The sequence below is a fragment of the Ursus americanus genome, chromosome 1 (assembly GCF_024610735.1).
Source record: "Ursus americanus isolate L20-20 chromosome 1, mUrsAme1.1.p, whole genome shotgun sequence".
NCBI classification, from domain to species: Eukaryota; Metazoa; Chordata; class Mammalia; order Carnivora; family Ursidae; genus Ursus; species Ursus americanus.
The window spans coordinates 56,195,305-56,210,398 of record NC_142127.1 but is presented as its reverse complement, the minus strand read 5'-3'; the positions used below and the strand labels follow the sequence as shown (position 1 = coordinate 56,210,398).

Genomic DNA, 15,094 nt, shown 5'->3' with positions numbered 1-15,094 from the left:
CGAGAGAGGGAACACAAGCAGGGGGCGTAGGAGAGGAAGAAGCAGGCTCCCAGCAGAGGAGCCTGATGTGGGGCTCAATCCCATAACGCCGGGATCACGCCCTGAGCCGAAGGCAGACGCTTAACCGCTGTGCCACCCAGGCGCCCCTAAGGTGTAAGGTCTTCATGTGGTTTTTCCAATCCTTCCGCAGCTCCTGCCACCAGAGAAGTCCACTCCTCAGCTTCTTGCTGCCAAGGTCCTGGTGATCAGCCTTCTTGTCAGATACCAATAACAAGGCTCAAATCTGACTGCCTTTTAAGATGTCCTATTGACCCAAAGAAAACGCATTCAACCTTGACATGACAAACTCAGATTACAGATCCTTCAACTTCTGACCTTTCTTGGTCCAGCTCATCTGACCCCAACCTTCCTTTCTCCTACTTCACCTGGTATGAGGGACAGATGACTAAGATCAGAAGTTGTCAGACTGGAAGATAAAATGCCAGTGTCCCTTCTTATATGCACTTCTGGTTTTACTACTTTAGCTAGATTCCGAAGCACCCAACCAGGACAGAAGCTCATGATGCCAGTGAGTCCTCAGATCCTTAGGTAGTCTAGGGAAGTGCATGATAGGATGTTAGTAGCAGGGTAAGTTCTACTGCCTCTTAGAAATGCTACACGTTTGTGTCTGGGGGTTTCCTTGGGGACTTACTCTAAGATGCTGAGATACTTGTTGCCAATTGCTTTCAGTTTGGGCTTGCGTCCTTCATTCTGAGGCAACCAAACTCCCATTCTGTATCTTTTTAACATGGTAAAAGTGCAAACCAGAAATAAACCAAATATCAAAAGGATTAGTTGAATAGATTATAGTACATCCACATAAGTAAATATCATTTGTTATAAATCATGATCCAACGCTACATTTACTGACATGGAAAGATATTCTTGATTTATTGGTAATTGAAAAATGTTAGTGACCTCGTGTTTCTGTCTATTCACGTATATTGTATAAATAGTGTGAAGTAACAGTTATCATCATAATAATCTAGGTCAAGTGTTGGCAAACTACTGCCTGTGGGCTAAATCTAACCTGCTATTTTTGTAAATAAAGTTTTATTAGATCACAGTCATGCTGGTGGCTGCTTTCCTGCTATAATAGCAAAGCTTAGTAGTTGTAACAAAAACAGTATGGCCTACAAAGCTTAATATATTTTTACCATCTGGTGCTTTACAGAAAAATTTTATTTTAAGTGATGGAATCATGGGGGATTTTTTTAAAAAAATTTCGTCTGACTTTATTTTCTACATCGAACATAAATTTATTACATAAAATATGTATCTGTTATTCAACCATTGAAACCTGGTTAGAAAAAAATTCTATTAGTAACATTAAACTAAAGAGTAAACCTTGTAAGTGGAATTATAAAAATTGGATTATAGCTTCCAAAGTTCTACTTCGAAATATAAGATCTACAATGTAGTTATATTATTACTTTGATTGTTTTTAAATTAAGACCCATATATGGACATGAGTCTTCTAGTTACCAACAGGATTAGTTTCTGAAAACTGCTTCCAGAACTCCTGGCATGTTCTTTTCATCTTCTGTGTTAGCTTATTCGTCCTTGGAAGCTGTGTTTGAGTAATATAGGCTCAGTCTGATGAACAGGTGGGTTAATCTGAGTAAAGTTTTGGAGTAAAAAATAACTGTGATGAATAAATATTGAAGACTGATTTCCTTCACATGGTTTATCGACTAGATATGAAAACAGTTCCAAAATGGGAGGTTTTCAAAATGCTTAGAACTTCAGAAAACAAGTAAATCAATGTGGAACCTTCCGCAACAGCTACTTTGAAGAATTAAATTCACTTAGATGCATAAATTACAGATATTTGTTACAAAGGGCAGTTCTGAGGTAGCTAAGCAAATTTTGCTTCAAAGTCTTGTAGGATAAAACCCAAAAAAAGGCGTTTGAGTAAGCAGAAAATAATGAAGACAGTCAGAAGACCTGCTAATTAACACTAGGTGAGGGAATACTTGAAAATGGAATTCACATTAACCAGAAGTTCCAGATGACATGCATCTTTATTAAAAGAAACAGAAGTAAACAGTACATTCATTAAACTTTCAAATACACAAAATAACAAGGCTTTAAAAAATGCCAACAGGAAAAGAAAAATAACAGAATGGATTTTGATAAAAATGTAAAGCAATTAAAATGAGAAATAATAAAATTAGGCTTTGAATCTTATAAATTCATACATCCAGAAAGAATGCCAAAATTTAAATATATTATTGTATGGGTGATTCTAAGATCTGCTTTATTGACTAGCCAGTATCAATCCAATGGCAGAATTTCCTGAATATGATGGAACCATTTACACGTTTTCAAAGTCAAAATTTATCCCTGTATTCACAAAGATTAAGTCTCTGGCCTATCTAGAGGATAAAAAGTAAAACATAATTTATGTAAGAATACCATGTCTCTTAATATTTTTAAAGGAAAATGGCCTCCCTTAGTATCCATTTTATGAGTTTTAAGATACTCTTTACCGTCTGATTCAACTCACCTTTATAATAATATCCCTCGTTACACCTGTTGCCATCATCTATGCTGAGCTAGCAGGTATTCAGCAAGCAAACCCCAAGCTTTCTAACACCTAAGCATTTCCTCGTTTCCACCTCTAACCATTCACTTCCTACTCCTTCTCACCTCGTTATGCTTATCTAAATCTCACCTTCAAACCCTGGCTGAAATACCACTTCCTTTATGAAGAATGTCTCTTTCTTCCTAACCAGAAGAAATCATTTCCTGCTCCATGCTCCCATGCCTCTTAACAGTTTCTGTCATAAATTAGAGATCTCTGAGTGACTATCTCATTTTCCCTGCTAAACTTCTATTTTCTTAGTCCATACCTACTTTATTATTCTCTTCAGTGTCTGGCACATTGTCAGCAGTTAGTATTTTGTTAATATTCATTTGTTAATGAATAAATGACCTCTTTTGAAAAGGAGCTATGGAAGGGAAATCTGTTTCATTTTTCTTAAAGAAATAGGAATAGAGAGAAAAAGATAATTCTGTCCATCTTCTCTGAATCAGATGGTTGTTGATCAGGCTAGATATTTTCATTTAAGGCAAATATGCTTCGAAACTAAAGAAAGCAACAGCTTTATCACATCTCCAGTGACCACTGTATGCCTTTTGTAATGTTAATGCCACATGCAGTTCACCCTTTGTGCAGGAAGATTAATACACTACCCAGTGAATAGTTAGAGAAAACATCATGCTCATTTATGCCACCTACTAATCTGTGGGACATTATTCAATTTTGATGAGCCTGAGTTTTCTCCTCTTTAAGATGGAAATAATTATTTTCAGCCTTACCTATTTCACAAGTTTGTTGTGAGAGATAATAAGATAATGTAAGAGATGGCACTTTGTAAATTGTGACATTCTATATAAATATAAGTGTCTATGAGGGAGATCAATACAAGGGACAATAAAATAAATACAAATAAGAGACAGAAGGAGTAAATGACTAAAACAGGTCAGATTCTTTAGGTGAAATTTATATGAAATATGAAACGTTTGAAGCAAAGATTTTACTATGCAATAACTTGAGTTTCCATCACAAGAAACTGAGTAATTCCGTAGGTGCAAATATTAAGATTACTGAATTATTTCGCTGCTTTGTGAGTTCTATAATATTGTAAAATCACTCTGAGGGATCCTTATAGATGAGAGAGTTCCAAGCTTGAAATAATCTTCAATCTAATTTGCTTACTGTTACCGTTTAGGAAGCCCGATTTTATTTCCTTCTCTCATACTATAGAGGTCAGTTTAGTAAAACTCTAAGATCTTTTCCGTCATACTTCATGGCATCCTGAAGTTTTAATAAACTTGCTGAAAAGGAATATAAATTGTGAAACCCAAGGATAAAAAAGGGATCTGGGCATGTACTTATTCCGAACGCCATCCAGATCGGAACTCATCTATAGAATCCCTGCTAGTCTTGACCTGGATGGAGCCAAGGTAGGAAAAGGGATGGGAATTAACCGTTGATCCCTAAATCAAACAGGAAGAAATATGATCGCCCAGTATTCTTTGAGACATATTAAAACTTTGGCTTTGCCCCATCTGCAGAACAGACACATACCATCATGTTGCTGTTCCCCCAGTTACTCCTTCCCTCTTCGGGATCCAGGCCCATGGTACACAGTTCCAAATTAGCTAGGACAATTAACAAATAAGTTTTCAGTTTTAATTTCCTTCCCCTCTTAATAAAAGTTTATCAGTACATCAATAGACATTTTCTAAGAGCACCAGCTCTACTCAGCTTAAATGTGTGATGGACGGGGCTGTTGCCTATGAAGTTCCAGTTTCTTTCCCAAAGGAGCCACTGAACAGAACCTGTCTCGAATAGCAAATGGACCCTGAAGAGTGAAATTCTCTTAAAGTCACTCTGAGCCTTCTTATAGCTTGCAGCGTGGGCCTTGAGAATTACAAGCATTTAGTAGCTACATGATCAAAATGCCAAGATGTCTATAAATGATTTGGCTAATCCTCATATTGTGCTTATGGTTAATATCCTTACTTAAAACTTATGATTTTAGGGGCGCCTGGCTGGCTCAACCAGTAGACCGTGTGACTCTTGATCTCAGGGTCATGAGTTTGAGCCCACGTTGGGGGTTGAGTTTACTGAAAAAAAAAATAAAATTATAATTTAGACTGGCAGTCATAAGTATAATGAATGAAATTTTGCATCTTGTATTTTAGATAAATTGCTTTGCCATTCAAAGAGCAGCAAAAACTTAACCATAACCAAAATTAACTATGTTTCTTCCCTCACCTCTACCCCAACACCTCAAAGTTAAAATGCTAACCTGGTATAAAAATTGAATTTTAACTTTATATTCATGTAATAATGAAAGCATAAATAGTAAAATGAAACTACCATCGATTAATAACTTATTTCACATTACCATCATATCATATACTCGTCTTGGAAAGAAGTTGGTTTTCCTATACATTAAAGACTTCCCTGAGCATAATTTACAACTCAAGGATCTCAGAAAGTTACCTGCTACCAGTGGGAGGAAAAAAGTCATTTTTCATAAGTTATCATAATCTTGGGGTGAGCTGATATTGGAAATTGATGTCATGGAGTTCTTTTTCCATCAAGTTCAATGAACTAAAATCTTTGCTGGAGATTAAAACTATATATAGAAATCCATTTCCTATCTTTAATTCCTCTATGTTAATTTTCCATGTGTTGATACGATATATGAAACTTCAATATGATCTCTCTGCATTTCTCTTAGAAGATAAAGGGAAGTTAAAAGTCAACAGTTGCAGTCAGCCATCGGGCTCCGAAGGGGGCTCCTATCTCCTCAAATCTGGCACAGCACCCTTGCCACCTGGAGCGGCCGCTTCTCCCTCGAAGAGCACAAATGGAGCTCCCAGTACTGTTTCTGAATCAGAAGAAGAAAAAGCCAAAAAATTACTGTATTGTTCACTATGCAAAGTGGCTGTGAACTCCCTGTCACAGCTAGAGGCGCACAACACAGGTTAGCAGCTATCATTTGAATTTAAATCGTGTTTATAACAAAACCCAACTTTTCCCAGCAGAATACCGTATCTTTTGTTGTTCGAACATTACGTTTGTTCAGTGCCTTCTCTGCTTTTTTGATTCAAAGGAGTGATTTTAAGAAAAGTATGATATAATAATTTTGGAAACAGCAAGGCAAAAGTTTAAAGCAAATTGGAGATAAAACTTATTCTGTTCTTTATTTTCTCAAAAGCATCTAATATTTCCCAAAACTCATTACAATAAAGTGACAGAGATGAAGACAAATATCTAAGCTTAATGTTCACTGCAACACACTTGGAAAAAAAGAGAAACAATTTAAAAGTCCCTTAGTAGGGAAACTTCGAATACATTATAGTAACCCAACATGAGAGAATATATTACTCAGTCATTAAAATGTACTTATTAAAAAAATATATGATTTGCTGTGTGAAATTTTCAGGATATTTAGCTAGTATGATCCCAATTTTGAAAATAAATACATATTTTTAGTAAACAAAACAAAACCTGAAAAAAAAAAACTAAAATGATAACAGTCGTTTTCTCTGAGTGGTGAAAATACAGGGTAACCTTTATTATGTTTCTCTATATTTTCCATATTTTCTCCCTAATATACTCATGTTTTCCCATTTTTTACAACAAAAATGTGTTGAATAATCAGCATGATTGTTTATAATAAGTAAAGTGCTTGTAATCAGCATTAAAATGATTATTAAAAAAAAAAAAGCAATGAGAAATTCAGCCTGAAAAACTTCTCAAGGATAAGAAAACAAAGAGCTATTCATATATCTATTCAGTTCTTAAATAGCTATTTACTTACTGTTTGTCTCTTCCTGTCTTAGGATCTAAACACAAGACCATGGTTGAAGCTCGTAACGGGGCTGGTCCAATTAAGTCCTATCCTAGACCTGGATCAAGATTAAAGATGCAGAATGGCAGTAAGGGCTCAGGACTACAGAACAAGACATTTCATTGTGAAATCTGTGATGTTCATGTTAATTCAGAAATTCAACTCAAGCAGGTAATGTATCCTGAATTAGTATTCACTGTGGTTTGGGCCACCACTGGCTTGTGTATCTAATCTATATAATGGCTCTCACTCTGCTCACAGATAAATTTACTGACCTTTATACAATGCTTACAATATACAACATGCCGGTGCTGGTGGAAGACTAAGTTAGTATCAAATCCTTGCTCACCTTTATTATACGGCAGATCTGGGCTAGGTGAGCACAGCGTTCAACCTGGAGCTTATAGTCAGTCGAGCAAGAACCTCTGGAAGATAAGATGTTCAGTCTTGTCTTTCAAAGACCAAAATCTGGTTAGAGAGACAGACTCATCAGTCAAGATGGTAACAACGGGCAAAGCAGGGTAAGTACTACAGAGAAAGGAAAGGAAGAGAGGCATTACAACTGATTGGGGACCAAGTCTGAATTTTGAGAGTGCGGTGATCTTACCCACACCACCTCGAAACTGCAGACCCATAACTGGGAATGAAGCAACCCGCTACCTCTATCTAGGAAATCTATTTTACATGGAATAAAGCTCACATTTAGGTTCAGCTAATGCGTCACACTTTTTTCAGCACATTTCTAGCCGAAGGCATAAGGATCGCGTTGCAGGGAAACCACTGAAGCCGAAATACAGCCCTTACAACAAACTCCAGCGGAGCCCGAGCATTTTAGCAGTAAGTTCACCTCACCTGCTCACCCGCTCATCTGTTTTGTGGGTCCACCTTTCCGGTTCGGGCAGGGACTGTGGGTTAGGAGGGCCTAGGGACTAACTGGCCCTGAAAGGTTTTGATTTTCAATAGCCCTCCATAGACAGATGTTTAGAAGGAACTGCTTAGTCCCTGCTGTAGGACACCTTGAAGGAAGCTGCTTTAGGGAAGAGAAACTGAACCTCTTTAAGAGCTAATACCTTCCTATTTACCAGGACCTTTTCAAAAGACTACCTTCTTTAGCATATAAAGAAAAATAAAGGCTCAGGAACAAAGACAAATAATCCTGAGGAATCCTGGAATGTGTTGAACCTGGGAAGAGGGCTTGCTTTCCTAAAACAAAACTCCATCCATTTAATACCCTCCTCCTTTCTAGAGAGCTCTCCCTCTCCTCCCACTCCGGCCCCTCTCCACCCCTCCTTCTCCAGAAAGTCGAGTGGGCGTTTGTATTACTCTTTCCCTGTCTAGCAGGCATGTTGGTATTCAGCCTGTCCTACCTGCTCTCAATATGTGCTGTTTTCAGTTTCTTTGCAAAAATACCCAGGGGCGCCAGCAATAGATGTCATATAAATACCCAGATGGATGGATTTCATAATCTCCCTGGGACTTAGCCCAGTGTGGCACTCCATTTGAGGTTGAAGCGGGATTGGCCCGCTGGAGGCGATGCTCCCAGCTTCTGCAAGGCCTCCATCTGATGCTGCAAGCAGGTGTTACCTGCATTAAACAAATCCAGTGTGCAAAGCTTCTCCCGATTGCAAGAGAGTGAAATTAAGGATTGATTTCTGACTTCACAGGAAGATTCCACCTTGGGATTCCTTTAAAAAGAGAACGTTTCTAGCACACTTCAATCATTCCCAAGGACAGAAATTGGAGTTAGCTTTTCAGGGAATACTCGTTAAGTGGCCAGAGAGAGAGGTGTACACGGACTTTGTTTTCATGACGCTTACCAGGTCCCTAATGTCCTGAACCCCAGTTATGTCACCCAGTGCAGCTCTTCGGAGAGAAGTGAAGGGTCAGGCATACTCCCCCCGGAAAACCTCTCTCAGCGCTGCACTGTGGTTTACAAGTAGTCAGAGTCTTAAATTGAGCTCCATTATCTAAGCAGGAAACCTGCGGGGTATGTCTGCTTTTCCTTCGTTGAGAAGCAGCTTCGGCACAAAATAGCTGTAGCATCTATCTATTCAGAGAGGCTCCCCCCCCCCCCCCGCCCCCGGCCTAGTGTCCAGGGGCAAAGGCCACCCGAAAAGAGTTGAAATGGAAACAAATCAAAGCAAAGGTAGGCCAAGAGCCTCTGAAAACCAGCTTTGTGAAAATAATGTCTTGGCTTCTGAGAGTCCGATTTCTAAAAGCTGACTTCTTAACGTCTGTGTCCTGAAAAGATGTCGGCGGTGCTCGCTCAAAACCCTCTCCCCACCCCGTTCCCGCTTCTCTCCTCCGTCAGGCTAAACTCGCATTCCAGAAAGACATGATGAAGCCTCTGGCCCCGGCCTTCCTGTCCTCGCCCCTGGCGGCGGCGGCGGCGGTGTCGTCGGCGCTGTCGCTGCCGCCCCGGCCGTCGGCGTCGCTCTTCCAGGCGCCGGCCATCCCTCCCGCGCTGCTGCGGCCGGGCCACGGGCCCATCCGCGCCACGCCCGCCTCCATCCTCTTCGCGCCCTACTGACGCCCGGCGCCCCGGCCCCCTCCCGGCCCCGACTCCAAAGACTAGGAAATCACTAGGCTCAAGAGTGCTTTTAGGGACCGCTCCCCCCTTAGGGATCTGAGCAGCCCAGGCTTTAGCCCCCTGTTCCCTCCCCCTGGCCTCCCCCACTCGATTTGTGCATCTGAGATCATTGGTTTCTTGCAAATGTATGGGTCAGAAAACAAAACAAACAAAATGTATCTATATACCGTTCTCTGACTCTTTTTCCATGGGTGTGATCTGGCTTAGACATGATAAGGAATATTTTCCTGACAGACTTGAAAACTAGGGTCTTCCTCACACGTCTGTAAATAACTCTGGAATCCAACTGGGCACATTCTAGTGTGGAACAAAAATAGATGAACACAAGTGCTTACTTGTGGACACCATCTTACCGACGGATCACAATGTTTTCTTTTCTGGTGTACTGTTGTCGACAGGGATTGTGTACTGTTCTAGACCCAAGTACTGTCGTATCCTGTGTAGTACTAGTTCTGTATCTCGTCTGAATTCAACATTTTTAGTTGCTGTGTAAATGTTAGGAAGCAAAGTAGCTTTGAATTTTCTCTTTAAGAGAACAAAAGATAAAGTAATGTATTTTCTTTATTTCACGTTTTATTTGGTGATATTTAAAAGAACTAGAAAGCCATATAACATAGCTATAATTACCACCTGTTTGCTATTTTTGTTTAACTTATTTTGTAGCTTCCTCACTAGTTTGAGTTGCTAAGCAAATGTATACAACCAGAAAAAAGAGCTTCCTAAGTTGCATTTTTGCACCTCTCGTGCATTCTGCAAGGAGACAATGAATCCATGTATTTCTACGTAATTATCTTCTTCATTTTTAACCTGTTTTCATTTGTAATGATGCTACATAATTTTGTGGCTCCCTAATGCAATAATGTACAGAAGATAAAAAAAATTTATAATTGAACAATTTGTCTTTCTGTTCACCAAATATGTTGCAGGTCATGCTCCCATGCCCCCCTTTCTAAACTGGTATCAACAAGACTGGAATGTTTGTGGTATCAGGGGCAAGAGGTATCGTAAAATAACAAAATAGAGAGAACTCTTTTAGAGCTTCTATATCTGCAATCTGTAAATGGTAAAATGTCTGTGTATTTTTTTAAATGTATCTTTTCAATAAAAGTACAAAAAGTAAAAATCTGTTTGTGTTTTTCAAAGTTATTTTCTCCTGAGACACCTTCAATTTGAAATCATCTGATGAACGATTTTCAGTAGGTGCAAAGATTGCTCCTTACATATTTAACATTTTCAGCTCTTACTTGAAGCATTTTTATTTGTCATGTTTATTCATTACTGTTCACAGCATCTGTGTGAGGCAAGACTTTACTGCTCTTTTCCCACTGAATCCCTAAGAAATCAGCCCAAGTCGTGAGTGTAGCCTGATAAAAATTTGTGACTCTGATTTTTTTTTTTAATTTTTTCCAAGTCTTCTAAATCCCTAGCCCATCTTTCATTTGTGTCCAAGGCATTTATGATCTCCTTCTATTCCACTCCTCCCCCTTCACCTTCTCTAATCAGCCCACCCCTTTTTTCTTCCACCTCATTCTCTTTTTAAGTGTAAAGATCAATACATCACTATTTGTTCCGGTTATCTGCTTAACGAACTACCTCAAAACTTCATGGCTTAAAATAACAACCATCTTATTATATCATGATTTCAGGGGTCAAGAATTCCAACCAGGCTTGGCTGGGCTGTCCTTCTATTCGAGGAGGCATCAATATGAAGTGCCTCGGTAATAGTTGGGGGAGGGGCGGTGTCTGGAGGCCCAAGATGGCTTCACTCACATGTGTGCCTGGATGGAGATGGTGGCTGGAAGACTGAACTCTATTGGAACAGTTACTGGAAGACCTACACATGGCCTGTCCAGCTACATGGTCATAGGCAATGACATAGTAACTCAGGGCTCCCAGAGAGAGCATTTCAAGAGGCCTGGGTGGAAGTCAAAAAGCTTCTTTCAAAATTGTCTCAAAACTCTCAGCATGTCACTTATACTGCATTCTGTTGATCAAGCAAGTCACTAAGGCCAATCCAGATTCAAGGGGAAGGAAAGTATTCACTTTTGAATGTGAAAAAGAGCAAAGAATTTGTGGACATCTTTAATCTACCACTCTGTTACAGAACTTTGAGGGGAGTGGTAACAAAGCTATGACAGAGCCCCTTTTCCCCCACTGTAAGCTCAAACCATGCCAGTTCTTTAAAATGAGAAGAATTGGGGTGGAGTAGGACCTAAAGTCTCATTTCTAAAAAGTTAAGGCCAGTGGATGGCAGTGCACTTGTGCTCCATGGCAAAAGGCTTCTTTTGTCAAAGATTTTATCCAACTGTTTGAAAATTGTTGACCTTAATATTCTAGGCTTATAATCAGGTTAGTGTTAGAGACTATTAGAATTCCAGTTTGACGTTCAGAATTTGTTTGTTTGTCTTAATATGAGTCATTTCAACTCTATATTAGTTACACTAAACCTTGGTTGGACCTTCAGACATGGCTTAGAAACATCATGCTGTGAAAGAAATGTGTTTCTGTTTTACACTGTGGAGAAGTTTTTTATTGTTATGAACTCCAGTGACAATTATATTTCATTTCTCTTGTATATCTTCTATCTCATTAATGTTTACTGCCATCCTCAAAAATTTTTAAATGTCAGTATTTAATTAGACCCAGGATTTTGCTGATTAGATTTATAGTTAAAAATTTTGAAACATCACCTCAGGGAAGAAGTACAAAAGAATAGCAATTAAAATGCATGCCTCCAACAGGAGCCATGGGTAGCTTCAAGTGATGGCGTATACAACACTATCGAACAGATACAGCTTATGCACGCTAATTCTGCGGTAGCACAGTGGGTCAGTCCTAAGCGGATGTGCATATTTGAACTAATAGCCCTTCCCATGCCATCTACACCTCCACTTATCAGGAAGGTTTAAAAAATGTGCTGTTTACTCTGACATAGTCCATCTCTGGTCTCTGTAGAATACGAATATTGAACTCCGATAGGATTGCCAGATGAAATATAAACACCCAAACAAATATGAATTTCAGGTCAACAATGAATAATTCTTAATAGAGTATTTTAACAATTTTAGTAGGATATTGCACATGGTATAAATACATCCCAGAAATAAGTATGCAATATTTGGGATGTACTTATACTAAAGAATCTTTGTTGTTTATCTGAAATTCAAATTTAAGCCTGTATTTTTACTTGCTAAATTGGGCAACCCTTGTCTCAGGGGCATTCCTCTTCATCTCAAGTACCACGATTCTTCAGGAAAGAAGTGACCTCTTGGGTATTCACAACTAAATAACAAGATTTTAAAGGCACATTGTTAGAAGCACTCAAAATAGGCAGAGGAAGAAACTTGCAGTAAATAAAAGTCAATGACACATTGACATTGGATAGGACCAGGGCACGGAAACAGGTAGCTACAGATGCCCCTCACTGAACGCCACACCGAGAGCTGCTTAACAAAACTAAATGATTGTAAAAGCAAAACAACAGAATTTTCATTTGTATTACACACCAAACATACTGTCCCTGATTTGCTCCTTGTCTGCCCTAAGAGAATTCCTATATTCTGGAGCAGAAATGGTTGTTTGTGTAGAATTTTTCTCTCAGAAAGCGCTTTAAGGAGAACTATACTACAGTTAATATAGGTGAGAAAGGGAACCATGGAAATCCCCACTGGGGAAAAAAACTAAGGAGACAGAGCTGATAGAGCGTCAGGTGGAAATGGCGCTGTGCTAACACTCCCTTAGGAATCTACAGTGACTCGCTGAGGAGGCTGAGTTTGGGGATGTTTTGAGAAATGGGCATCCACTCTGCAGGGTGTGATCAGAGAGAAGGATGATGGCAGGAAGGGAGACACGACCAGGAACCCTTTGACAGATCAAGTCAGCATCAACACGTACACCCTTGGTAAGCACGAGCATCTTCTGGTAACAGGCAGAAGGACTTTATTTCACCCCTGTAAGCCTGCTAGGTGGATTCTGGCCTCTCTTCAGTGTTCCTTCCACCAGATCCTGATTTTGTTCATATGATGGCCCTCAGTTGACATCAGAGCTGACATGGCCTCTCTGGGAAAATTACCAGTTTTGGTACTTTGGTGGGCTGAGGAGGAGCTGTGTAGTGTAAGAGCAAATTCCGCAGGGGATGCTCATCTCTGCCTCCTTCCTTTCTCCAAGTAATTAGCTCCGTGGGGGAATTCACCAGGGACCTGACGCAGGCTCTCAGAAGCAATGGAGCGTGACTGTAGGGAATTGCCCTGATTTCTTTGGCTAGAATTTCTAAAGCAAGAGTGACAATACAATGTATTCTTTTACTCATAAGTGCTCAAGCTGTATCAACCTCTGGTTGTCAGATCCCTTCTGTGGCTACAGTGACAATATCTTCATGTCATATTCATTTTAAGAAGTCACTTATCTACAGAGGATTGGACAAGTTAGTCATTAAGCACCTCCTTTTCATTTTTATTACAGTGAAAACGTAAAATTAGGATGGAAGGGAGTTAAATAAGAACAACACAATTTGGGGCACGGTGACTCAGTCAGTTAAGTGGCTGGCTGTCTTTGGCTCAGGTCATGATCCCAGGGTCCTGGGATTGAGCCCCACGTCTGGCTGTCTACTCAGCGGGGAGTCTGCTTCTCCCTCTCTCTGCTTGAGCTCACTCCCTCTCTCTCTCGTTCTAATAAATTTTGAAAAATCTTAAAAAAAAGAACAATATACAATTTGCATTCAAAAGACATGCATTCAAAACCTATCATGTCATCTGTTTCTTAGTTCTATGATTTTATGTCAGAAAATGATTTTATGTCATTTTCCCAGAGTCCCAGTTTCTCACACATATAAAACAGATATCATGGGCCCCAACTCCCAGGGTGGCTCTGAGAAGCTAATAAAACTAAACATGTAAAGTGTCACTGCAAATCATAGCTTGCTATGCAAATTTTCATCTGTGGATAAATGAAATTATTTTTTCTCACTTTTAATTTTCAGTAAATTCTCTCAAATCAGCCAATTTTGAGTTTTTAGCATTAATCTAGACTCAGAGAAAAATACGTCTGTAATGGAAAAGAAACAGTAAATTCACTAGTTGTAAGTTTATGTTCCTACTCACAAGGATATAATTCAAATAAAAGTAATACCAAGATGACAGAACCAAAGTAAATGCAAAGTGTTTGCATACCACAAATATGTTTGAATTTTATGTCTTATATTCCATATAACAAAAATAGATTTTCAAGTTGTAAAAAATCAAAAACTTGTGTTGCAAAAAAAACTACTATTACCATTATAAAAAATAAAAAGAACTTCTTTCTGATATAAAAAATGAAAAATCACTATAAAGGGAATTAAACATAGAAGAAAAACTAAGAAAAATATTTATAACCCATATGAAATATAGAGTTTCATATCCTTATTATACAGAGAACTCATAAAATGGGATGGGGGAACACGTCCAGAAAAGAAAGACAAACAAACCAATAGAAAAACAGGCAAAAAAGTAATTCAGAAAAAACAAAATATATGCAAATGCTTAAAAATGTGAAAAGGTGATTATCACTTAATACAAATGAAATCAACATTTTTTTTGATCTAGTATATTGACAAAAAATATATAAATTTTCTAGACCTTGTATCAGTGAGAGTGGGAAAATGGACACATTCAGGCATTGTTGGTAGTAAGGAAAATTGCTTCCACTATTCTGGAAGGATGGTGGGACAATATATATCATCATGTCAATTACACATAACATTTGGCCCAGGAATCCTATGTTCAAGACTTTATCCTAAGATACTAATCCTGTAAATGTGAAAAGATTTATGCACAAATACGTTTCAAAATAGTGGGAAAATATTCATCCATACAGAATGAGCAAATAAATTATGAAACCCATATGTGGTAGGAAATAGAACAACCATTTAAAATGATGACATGGGGCACCTGGGTGGCTCAGTCGGTTAAGCGTCTGACTCTTGATCTCAGCTCAGGTCTTGATCTCAGGGTCATGAATTCAGGCCCTGTGTTGGGCTCCACAGTGGGCAAGGAACCTACTTAAAAAAAAAATTAAAATGATGACATAATTCTGTAATTACTGACATGAA

At 38.9% G+C, this 15,094-nt stretch overlaps 1 protein-coding gene across 9 annotated transcripts in view; it reads left to right on the top strand.

The window, feature by feature from the left end:
• ZNF385B (zinc finger protein 385B) overlaps positions 1–10,131 on the top strand; it is a 296,219-nt gene extending 286,088 nt beyond the window's left edge. For all 9 annotated transcript variants that reach the window (XM_045806235.2, XM_045806236.2, XM_087861857.1 and 6 more), the window contains 4 exons: positions 5,301–5,546; positions 6,409–6,587; positions 7,152–7,253; positions 8,728–10,131. In XM_045806235.2, coding sequence (XP_045662191.1) covers positions 5,301–5,546; positions 6,409–6,587; positions 7,152–7,253; positions 8,728–8,946 — 746 coding nt within the window. In that variant the 3' untranslated portion in view covers positions 8,947–10,131. The remainder of the gene's footprint in view (positions 1–5,300; positions 5,547–6,408; positions 6,588–7,151; positions 7,254–8,727) is intronic.
• Positions 10,132–15,094: the final 4,963 nt, after the last annotated feature.